At 28.1% G+C, this 12077-nt stretch overlaps 1 protein-coding gene across 1 annotated transcript; it reads right to left on the reverse strand.

Moving 5' to 3' along the window:
* Positions 1-8144: 8144 nt before the first annotated feature.
* LOC108660425 (histone H2B) lies at positions 8145-8872 on the reverse strand. Its single transcript, XM_018127208.2, has one exon. The coding sequence runs from the start codon at positions 8774-8776 to the stop codon at positions 8330-8332; it is 447 nt and encodes a 148-aa protein (XP_017982697.1). The 5' UTR covers positions 8777-8872; the 3' UTR covers positions 8145-8329.
* Positions 8873-12077: the final 3205 nt, after the last annotated feature.

The following is a 12077-nucleotide window of genomic DNA, read 5'->3' on the forward strand; positions in this document are numbered from 1 at the left end:
TCTATTTGATTCTGAGAGCTTGGTTGATTTGGTTTTGTATTTTAACTTAAAAGTTATTATAAAATTTTTATAAAAAAAATAATTTTTAAAATTAAGTTAAAATTGTTTGATAAATTTAATTTTGTAAGCTTTTTTTTATAAGTTTTAATTTTGGTTAAAATTACCATAAAGATTATTTTTTTTAAAAGGTAATATTGTAATTATTTTTAACAGATAAAGATATTTTTGAAATAAAAATAAAATTCTCATGTGTTTTTAAAAGAAAGAAAAAAAGCTCTTCCTTGGAGCTTTTTTTATAAAAAATTTTGTTTAAGAAAATTATTTTTTAAGAGTTTTTCAAAATTTTTGTTTGAGCTAACTTTTTTTTTAAAAGATAAATAAATTGAAAAAAAATTAAGCCAAATAGGCACTAAGCTTTGTTTTCCTATATGAAAGACAATACTGATCTTTCGATGCATATGGTGCCACCAAATGAATCCATCATGCATAACCTGCAGTAAAACAATGCAGAAGCTTACCCTTTTCCCTGCTTAATTGATAGTCTAGCAAAAACTACTCTATTAGCATGTTTGACTTGACTTTTTTTAATTTAAAAATTATTATAAAACTTTTATAAAAAATAATAACTTTTAAAATTAAGTTAAAATTGTTTGATAAATTTACTTTTTATAAACTCTGTTTTATAAATAAACTGTTTGGCAAAACAACTTATAGAAATGGTAATTTTAATTAAAATTACCATCAAGGGTATTTAATAAATAAATTTTATTAATTATTAATTTCTTTATTTAAAAAATAAAAAATTAACTTTATTTTTTATCTATTTAAAATAAAAATTTCAAAATATAAAATTTTTTTATATTACATAAAGTTTATAACATAAAAAAAGAGATGAAAGAAAGTAAGTCGACTATTAGAACACTTAATCCTAACAATGAAAGAGAACTCAAAAAAGAAGAAGAGAAGTATAAAGTGAGAGTAATAATTTAAAAAAATCACGTTTAGCTATTGATGTCTTTATCAACAAAGTTCACCTCCATGAACAATATTATCTTAACAACCATAATCAATAAATATTATCTCAATTTTCATCTAATTTATCTCAATAACCATTGACCTATTTGATTAATTATTTTGATCATAAGTATCAAGTATTATATACATCATAAAAAAATTAAGAATAAATAAATATTATATAATTATCATATCAAACAATAAACTGATAAATATCAACTAATAAAAAGAGTTTTCAAAGTAAAAAAAAAGATAGAAAATAAAATGAAAAACAAAATAAAAAAAATAACTTGAATGCAATTTCGAATTTTGAATATTTTTTTTTCTTAATTTTTGTAAGAGCAAAAAAAACCTACAATGATGATTTGCAGAAAAGGAGAGAGGAGAGAGAGATCGATAGGGAGAGAGAGTGAGTATTTTTTGAGAAAGAATCTTTTTAAGAAAAAATAGCTCTCTTAATAAGCTAACGTGTTTTTAAAAATAAAAAATAAAAAGATCTTAATTGGAGTTTTTTTTAGATTTTATTCTTTTAAAAAACTACTTTTTAAAAAAAAACTTTTCACGAAATCCTATTTGACTCACCTTCTGCTTTTAAGCAGTAAATATGTTAAAAATAAATCAATCCAAATAGACACTATATCTATTTCTAAAGGCAATAACAGCTTTAGAGTAGTGACTATTGAAAGAATATGAGAAATGGTAATCTAAACATGAGCAAGTGACTCTTCGTACAAACTGTATGTTTATGAATCTTTTTTTTCTTGTCACTACACAAATGCTCAGCTAACAACAATTGTTGTAGTTATAATTCGTTTCAATGTAAGAATCTCAAGCCAAGTTCTAAACATTAACAACAATTGTTCACTACTAATCTTCCATTTAGAGTACTCAGTACTGACTGATGAGAAAAACTTTCTAAAAATTGCTAAACTAGCTAGAAAGTGAAAGGGAGAAGAAGCTAAATCCTACGAATAAATTACATGTTTTATTCTTTAGAATAATGATTGTCCAGGTCATTTCATTCCTTCACATATGGCTTCTCAGTGTCAACAGAGTTAGTCAAATTTTGTTAGGGGGGCCAAATATAGAAAAATAAGAGTTAAAAATTTTCAAAAACTAATATGTTAAATTTAATCAATAATAAAATATTGATAATAGAAATATAAAATTAAATATAAAACTATAATTGATAAAATATAAATGATATATAAGATTAATAATCAAAATTATTTAAATATTATATATTTAATATAATTTCATTTCAATTAAGTATAAAACGTAAAGCATATAAAAAAAATATTCAAGTTAATTTCCTCTTACATAATCAGGATTAATAAAAAAAATGACACATTGATGAAATTTTAAACAACAATGTAACACTACAACTTATATTTGAGAACTATATAATAATTATTAATTTTTAAATATTAAAATCATAAAAATAAAATCTACGTAACATAAAAAAAAAATATGTCAAATAGAAGGTAGATACCATATATTACATAGTAAAAAAGAAAGAAAAAGAATATGGTTAATGATTTATAGAAATTTGAGAAAAAAATTTATAACACTTATAATATATGAATAAATAGAATAAAAATAAAAAAATAATAATATAAATTGAAAAAAAATAAAATTGAGTGAGAAATGTGAAATCATTTTATTATTTATTATTTATATTAATTATTAAATAAAAAATTATTTTGAGGAGACCACTAATAGAATATATAAAAAAGTTTAAAAATTTTTATATGTTAAGAAAAAAATTTTAAAAGTTATGGCCCCCCATCACATAAGGAGGTTCCGCCCTGGTGTCAGCACATAACATCTGCTTTCCATCCGAAAACAGCGGCTTCTTCCTGCACCAATGATTTCGAGTCAAAACCAACAAAAATTTATGTGCTAGTAGTTTTATTTGTAATGGAGTTCATATTAGAAAAACTATTTACAGATGGAGGAGAAATCTTCCTTCCCTTACTATTATGTTACAGCAATATAGAACATTATCAACCACCTATCTGCATCATAAAAGAAGAAAAGAAATTCAGACGAAAAAACAGAGTATACTCTGTTTATACTAACAACAAGGGTATAAAATCACCACAATAAAGCAATAACCTTTCAGGGATTCAACTAAAGGAGATATAGTAAAAGTTCAAGAACATTAAACAACAAGTTTCTCACGATCAAAGAAAAATGATTCAACCAAAAAATGAAAAAGAAAAGCAAAACAATAACATCAAGAGTGAAGATAACCAAATTGGCATGGTTTCTTAGGATTTTAGGCTGCATGTTTCTTTATGCAAGAAGTAAAGACATGCAAATGACTCCATGTTAACTGAGAACATCGAAAGCCATACAAGAACAACGAGAACAGTTCAAGTATCACTAAATTAAAATAAAAAAAAGGACCTTTCTATTATCATTCTTGGTTTGCACAAGCAAAGAGTGATTCATTGGAACGTCCAAGAAGTGAAGGTGTGAAACTCCAAGGAGTTTCCCAGACCCAGAACTTTTAAAACACATGGAATCATGAAAGAATATGAACAAATCATGCAAACAAATGGAAGAAAGAGTTGTTACCTTGTAAATGTAGTTTTCCTTGGAGACAATGTGGGTGCTGCATTTGCGGCACACATAGAAACAAACATCTGGAATTGTATCAAACGTAGTTAAATTTGAGGATAAGGACCCCGATATTGCAATCTTGGACGATGAAAGATCTTCCAGAAATGAACTCAAGATGATATGTAGCTGTGTTCAAGAAACAATAATGTTGAAACCTGAAATTCTGAAAAAAGTTTCTTAAGGCTCTTGATTCTTGTGTTGTTTATACCAGTTTTTGACCTTCTCGAATGAGTTTAATAGATGAAGTTTCTTGGGTTTACTTTGAGATGAAGAGAAGTGCGGTTGTGAATTGTGAAAGAAAGTCGTGCAATGGGTCCTAAAGAGAGCATATAAGAGCAAAGGGGACAGTGAAGGGACTCACAGCCAAAAAAACAAAAAATGAAAGGAAAGGACAGAAATTTATTGTTGAATCTAAGGCTAAACATAGATAAAATCCTGACCTTTAACCTCATGCAACTGCAGAAATTTGTAGAACTAGCATTTTTGCATGATATTATAGGATAGAATTAATGCATTAAGACCCTTGAGCTCGAGTCAGATGTCAATCCAATTTACAATATGTTTTCATTTATCACTGTTTAAGTTTTAGTTGCATTTTTTCGGGTAGTCTCTTTCTGCTTTCATGTTCTCTATATAAAATTCATGAAACCGTTTCCAATACTCACTCTTCCTCTCGCAAGAACCTTCCTCCTTAAAACCCATTTTCAGAAGTTTATAATCTACCTTTGATTGTTTTCTTGGAAACCGTCCGCAATGACAGAGTATTCATCCGCCGAGATTTTAGTAATGGACTCTTCACACAGCATTATACACACCATTAGATTTGATTGAATTCCACAAACTCGTTTCTACATATGCCGTAACTTTGGAAACCAGGTCCTGTTATCTGACCAACAGGTTACAAGGTAAAAACTCTTTTTGTCTCTCTCCATCTATCTATTGATCTATCTACATTCCTTCGTAAATTTTAAGTGTTCTGAATCCCTTAGAAACCATATCTTTTACAACAATATCAAGAAAGCATAATTTTTTCTAAGTCTTGAAAGATAAAGTGTTTTTAAAAATAATTTTTTATTTTTCACAATTTGCTCTATCAAGAATCTTCTTTTACTACTAATGCTTCAACTGTTCTTTGCATTCTTCGATAAGTTTGATGTTCTCGCTTTACATGCAAATATTTGCATCTCTTTATTCATAATACCACGAAATATAGGAAGAAAGTCCATTATTTAAATTTCTTGAACTGTTACTGTGTAGTATTTAACATTCATTAGTGACATAAATCTTGCAACTTTTGTTTGATTGACTTTACATTCGAAAGTGCTCTTGCGATTTCTTTAACTGATCTTTTAACTATGAATAGGAATCCATAATATTAAATTCTTTATGATGTATACGCTATAAATTTTCATGTGTCCAAACTTAGCTTCTTTACAAAAGAAATACAATATAATGTAGAACATTTACGAAGACAAAAGGAAAGGAAAGAAAAATGTAGATTAGTTTTGGGATATTGTACATTTTAACCCCATTAAGTTGCCGCCATTTTTAGCTTCAGATTGAGGTGTAAGGGTGTTACTTTTAACAAGTACCTTATTTCCAACTACAGTTCATTTCATTTGTGGCTTAATGAGCAATCTTGAAGAAAATTGTTTCATATTCTTTAGCTTCAATTAGTTTGAATTTCACTTGGATGAATGTGCGGCTCGGCGATCATTGGCATATGAACCATTGGCCAACGGCGAACGTGTCTTGCAATCAATGTCACAGATTGCTTGGCAAAAAATTTGTAAGTTACTTATAACTATGTTTTTGCCTTTTTTTGTCTTGGGATTATTTACAAACTGTATATGTATCCTATTATTTTTAGGTTAGGAACGGAGCATTGCAACATGTTCAGATAAAACTTTTGTACTTTATGGGTAAATTTGTTTTTTAGGCTTCCTCTCAAATTCTGAACTCTATTTTATTCTAAATAAAGCTATTGTCAAAAATGGAAAGTTGGGTTTCATTTAAAATGGAGGGTGTAAGAACGAGATGCTAATATGGAATGGGAACCGAGTGGCTTATGCTGACACAAAAGAGCCAGCTTACGACAATTGAATAACAAGAAAGGAAATTTATAGAAGCTTTCAAGTCAAAGTTTCAGTGAACATGCAAATTTTCGCAAAAGAAAGGAATTCTTGTTGATTTTCTTTTTTCATTTTAGCTCTCATTTTTTTTCTATTCATTTTGAGGATTCTTTGAGTAGTTAATACTGTGAATGGAGTTTAATTTACTATGTCAAAATTGTAAATGTTGTGGTCTATTAATAGTTTACTTGACATATCGCATACACAAAACAGATAGCCAACATTTTATACAGGGCAAATAATTCCATTGACCATTTTGATGTGCTCTAAAATTGAATTTAACATCTCTTTGGCAAAATTTATATAACTATATATTAAAGGAAGTCTCGAGGGGCTTTTAGGTTGACATTTGGTAAGCTCTATGCCTGACACTTGGCATTTTATATGTGGGACACATGACCCACTTGAAGTTTTTTTTAGTTTTTGTGTCTTTGAGAGGGCTTTGTGGTCATTTCCTCTCGCATTTAGTCTCCAAATGATTTTTTTTTCCTTTTCTCCTTTCTTCTGTTTCTTTGCTTTGCTTTGGATGGGCTTTTTTTGGTCGTTTGTCTAATTGATATAGGCATAGGCATGGCTTTTTGGTCTTTTTCTACTGTCATGCTTTTAGATTTTGTCCTTGCGCTCTAGGTTTTTCTGCTAATCCGTTCTTCATTTTTTTTGTCTATGTCTTCTCTGCTTTAACTACTGTTTTCTTTTATAATTTTATTTTGTTTTCTTCCTTTGTTTTGGTGCTTTTTTGTTCATTTTTTGTGGTTTTTGATTTGTTCAAGTCGTGTTTTTCTTGGTTTCTTTACATTTTTGTATTTCGATTTGTAATTGGTTTTTTTCTTTTTTTGCATTTCATTTTCACTGTTCTTTTACTGTTTCTATCTTTTTATTCTTCGTTTCTCTTTTTTCTTACCTCTCATTGCTCCACTTTTGTAATTTTGATTTTTTTCTTTTGTTTTGATATGTGGGTTTTGTGATTTGAATTTATTTATTTACAAGTTCTACTCTTTTTTAATTTGCTTCACGTTTTGATTTTTTCAAATTTTATTTTGATTATTTTCTTTCATGTTCTAAGTTAGTTTTTATTGTCTTTTCTACCAAAAATACATAAGACAGAATTTATGAAGAAAATCCAAACAAAAAGGACTAAATGCTAAATTTGAAGCCAAAACTTTTGGATTTTTGTCAATTTAGGGCAAACATTGCAATTATAACAATTAATGGCCAAAGTTTTCGGTTGGTGAGAGGTGTCTGGCGCCAGTAAGGTAGTTTTTGTAAGAGTAAGATACGGAAGTGTAGTTTTATAAGGAAGTCTTTTCTGTTAAGTTAAAATAGTTTAAATTATGACGTGACGTTTAATAATTTTTTTATTATGATATGTAATAATTAAATTTTTTAATATATAATAATTAAATTTTTAATATAACGTGTAACGATTATATTTTTCAATGACATCTAATAATTAAATTTTTAATATGACGTATAATAACTAATTTATAACATAATTTATAATAACTAAATTTTTAACATAACATATAAAAATTACATTTTCAACACGATTTTTTATCACGTGTAATACATGTTTTATTTCCTTGTCAACTTAACTTTTAATTATAAAAAATCGAAAACATTTGACTCTTGATTGTTATAATTGATATGCTTAATCCTTAATTGAAAAAGTGCTTAAACTTTTAACCCCAATTTAAGCATTTAGCCAACAAAAAATTATGATGATCCATCCTCAATAAAAATCCAAAAAATTTATGACGAATTATAAACTGAAAATAAAAAATTCATGAAGAATATTTCACGATATGATCACAAAAGAAAAAAATCCCGCAACATGGACCATTTCATATATAAAAAAAAAAACAACAAAAGATTTTGTCATCCCGAGCCCTTTTAGTTTTTTCCTTCTTTCAGTTTGTACCATACATGTGTTTTGTAGCTTTTTGACTTAACAGTAAACTATATTTTAGAAAAAAGTAGGGTTCAGGAAAACTAACATTTGGCGGAAAGTTTGATGGAAATTGTGGATTTAATCCAACAATTATTCCTATTAAAAAAGTCATTGTTCATCTGACCTGTACAAACCCTAAACGCTTCAATCTTAAGAATCATCGAACTGCAAAATCTCAAATGCTTTCCAATATTCATCATTAGAATGCAGTCCTTGCCCATGGCCCATATGCAACTCTGAGCAATGTTGCCGCATTCCAAGGCTTTTGATTTAAAGTGCCATATTCACTTTCCTCCAAGGCTCTGCCAACACTCAGTATGAAACTTTAAACTAACTTTATTTGATTCACTTCCTCCGAATCATTTCAGAACTGAATTTACAATAAACATTAATTTAAAAAAAAAATTTAAAGATACAAACAATTGCCCATAAATTGTACCAAATTGTATTTAATTTCATTCAATTCTACCATAGTCACATCCTCAATTACAGACCAAATCCTAAAAAAAGAGATGCAGAAATCAACCACATAAAATCAGAGAAAGTAAAAAAGCCACGCGATCTACTTTAGAAACCCCTAACCCTAACTACATAACAAATTTCCTTTTCAAGAAGAAGTAAACTTGGTCACGGCTTTGGTCCCTTCTGAAACGGCGTGCTTAGCAAGCTCACCGGGAAGTACAAGTCTAACAGCGGTCTGGATTTCCCTGGAAGTAATAGTCGGCTTCTTGTTGTACCTCGCGAGTCTTGAAGCCTCTTGAGCAAGCTTCTCGAAGATATCGTTGATAAAACTGTTCATAATTCCCATGGCTTTGCTTGAGATCCCGATGTCTGGGTGGACTTGCTTGAGGACCTTGAAGATATAGATCTTGTAGGTCTCAGTGCTCTTCTTAACCCTCTTCTTCTTCTTGTCTCCGGCCGCTGCTCCGCCTTCCTTGGGAAGCTTTTTGCCAGCCTTGGGCTTCTTCTCCGCCGGAGCTTTCTCCGCTACCGTCATCTTCTTCTCCTCTGCGGGCTTCTTCTCTGCCGGCTTTTTCTCTGCTTTTGGTGCCATTTTTCAACAGGGATAGGGTTTGTTTGGCCTTGGGGAAAAGAGGGATAAGGAAGTTATATACGAAGGATAAGCTAGACGAGATAATTCAGGTAGGAAGTTTCGTGGTCTATATATAGAGAGAAGTGGGAGGGGCTATTGGTTTGCTCGGGTTTCACAAGGATCGATGACGTGGTGGATTTAAACCGTGGGATAGTTTTGAGACATGGGATTGAATTGACGGTCGAGATGGTTTGGATTTTTGGGATACATTGTGTGCGGCGCGGATTGCTGAGTTGGTGTTATCTTGCGTCGTTGGATTGTGGTTGACGAGAAAGGGATATCGGCGTATGAGATAGGATTTTGCTTTTCTATTGACTAGGATCCTTGACGTGGAAAAGAAGTGAGGGTTGATGACATCAGGCGCTCTTGCGCGGAAGACGGACGGCTTTCGGCAACCTCCAATTTTTCAGTTAATGCAATTACATACGCACCCAAATATTATAAATTTCATAGTACAGTAGTATTTGAATTTTAGATAGATTTATTATATCATAATTGAAAAAGATAACCCCTTATTGCAATTGGTATTCCTAATTGATTTTTGGCTTTAATAATAAAAAATTTTCTGATTTATCTCATTTTATGTGAAAAAATTTTATTCTTTTGTTATATCAAAAAAAACTTTTATCTTATGATTTGCATTAATATAAGAAAAATTAAGAATCATAACGTGTAGTTTATAATCGAATATCCTACATCAATCAACCCGATTAAGTAATATTGGAGTACTCTATAATCTGATTCGACTAAGGTTCAATAGTAAAACTACTCCACATCACAAGTTCGAATTGTAATCTTAAAGTACACACCATCTATACTCGAATATAAATAATTATTTGTAATATTAAATTTTAATTTCTTATATATTATTGTTTATTTTTAAATTTCTTATAATAAATCTAATACTTATTAAAATTTATTAATTGTTCTAAATATAATTTTTAATTTTTTATGAGTTAACCTTGATTTATTAATTAAAATTTCATTAACAATATACATCAAAATTAATTTTCAATTTATTTTAATAGAATATTTAATAAATTTAATATTTAATGATAGTATTTAAAACAAATTTAAATAATAATTTTAAAATTTAATCAAATATTTATAAAATCTGAATATTTTACGAAATTACCAGATTCATTATAAGATATCTCAAAAATAACATAACCCTACTCATTAACATCAAAGCAAAAAATATATTTTGGTTTTAACTTTACAACATAAACGATTACAAAAGGATCTATACAACTATTTTAAATTTATGGCAACTCAATTAAGCCGGTTTACAAATCCATTCTAACTATCAACAGATTCCTAAAATTTGAGCAAGACGAGGATTATAATTTCTCAAGGTATGATGACATGCTCAAATAGAAGGGAATCAATGAGGAAATTTGTATTTTATATGATAATTTATTTGATATCTAAATTGTATTAAAAATTATTTATTTATGAAAAAAAAAACATAGAGTTGTTTAATAGATCCGCCTACTTGATATGTTAAGTAAGTTTTACCTAAAATAAAAGAAATAAAAATATATTTATGAAGGTTTAATTAGTGAATATCTTTTCAACATTATCTTCGAGATTTCTTTAGATAATAAATATTTGATTTTAAATTATATTTTAAGAAAGTCCTAAATGAGTGTCAAACACAATAGTAACTGATTTTTATTGTTCATGTAGCATATAACATGCCCACTTATAAGCTAGTATGATATTGATGTGGCCAAAATAATTTTCGTATGATTACATTATATGATACGTAAATAGAAAATATCAATTGAAATTAAATTTGAAAATTGTTAATTTTACATCAAAATTAAAAGATTTGTGTCCATATAAACCAAATGATAAAAGATTTTTTGGGCACGATAAAAGATTATAAACTTTTTTCAATATGAAGTGAAATACTTCAAGCACCTTTTTAATATTTAAGTCTTGTTGTATATATACATTTGAAGCAAACCGGTGCGTTGCACACGGTTCGTCCAGCTTATACCTCTCAGGATGCGGCTCACCCACTGATAACATCACAACGCCCTTTTTCTAAGATCAACGTGGCAAAATTTGAGAGTCCTGTTGAAAACCTTGTTCGAGCTTCACAACTCCCTCTTGAAATCTCCACATGACCAAATGTGAAAGCTCCAACTAGGCTTCCCCTTATATATAGTATAGATGTAATATCAATCTATTAAACGAAAACAATGTTGGTGGTTTAAATACCAATGGTAGCTTTTGATAGATAATCTTTGCAACCTTTAGTTTAGTTCAAACTTTTTTACCAAAATTTTAGTCCCACACTATATCAATAATTAATTTATGGACTAATATTCTTAATAGAAACATTGTGTTCTTTTTATCAACCTAATGTTTTGCAATTTGAACAGTCCATGAAGTAAATTACACTTTTTTTTTTATTCCTAAGAAGTAAGTGCTTGTTTGACCTGATTTTTTTTTTATCTTATCCATCTCTTAAAAGAAAAAGTCAATCCAAACAAGAATTTGAAAAAGCTTTTAAAAAAATAAGCAGTTTTTTTTAAAAAATAAAATTTTGAAAAAAAAAAGTTTTAAAAAAACGTCCAAAAAGGAGCTTTTTCTCCTTTTTTTTTTTAAACACGCCTCTTTTTTAGAAAAAATTTTCTTTTTATTTCAAAAATGTCCTCATCTATTAAAAATAATTTCAACATTATCTGTTTTTATTTTTATATGATTTATTATTAATTATAAATTTTATTTTATATAAAAATACTTTTTATAAATAAAAAAATAAAATTAACTTTTTTCCATTATGAATAAAGAAATTTGTGACTAAAAGAAAATTATTTATTAAATACCCTTTATGGTAATTTTAATCAAAATTAAAACTTATATACATTATTTTGTCAAACAACTTATTTAAAAAAAAATTATAAAAGTAAATTTACCAAACAGATTTAACTTAATTTTAAAAACTATTATTTTTTATAAGAGCTTTTAAGTTAAAAAAAAAAAAACAAACCAAACAAGCTCTAAGAGTTAATCAGTTTATACTAAACATTGAATCAACCATTGTGTTTTGCAATGAGTTTACTCTGCCTTTTTAATAATGAAATCAAATGCATCAAACTATATGTGACGTAAACATAGGCAACTTTAGTGATATAAAGTTAAATCAAAGAATGGGCTAAGCTGTATATATTTGTTTAATTTGCTTCAAGCCATTACCAACATTAAATCATCTCAACATCCTTATCTAAAGTACAAGATTAAATGATAT

This window comes from Theobroma cacao, chromosome 9 (genome assembly GCF_053813885.1).
Source record: "Theobroma cacao isolate CCN51 chromosome 9, ASM5381388v1, whole genome shotgun sequence".
NCBI lineage: Eukaryota > Viridiplantae > Streptophyta > Magnoliopsida > Malvales > Malvaceae > Theobroma > Theobroma cacao.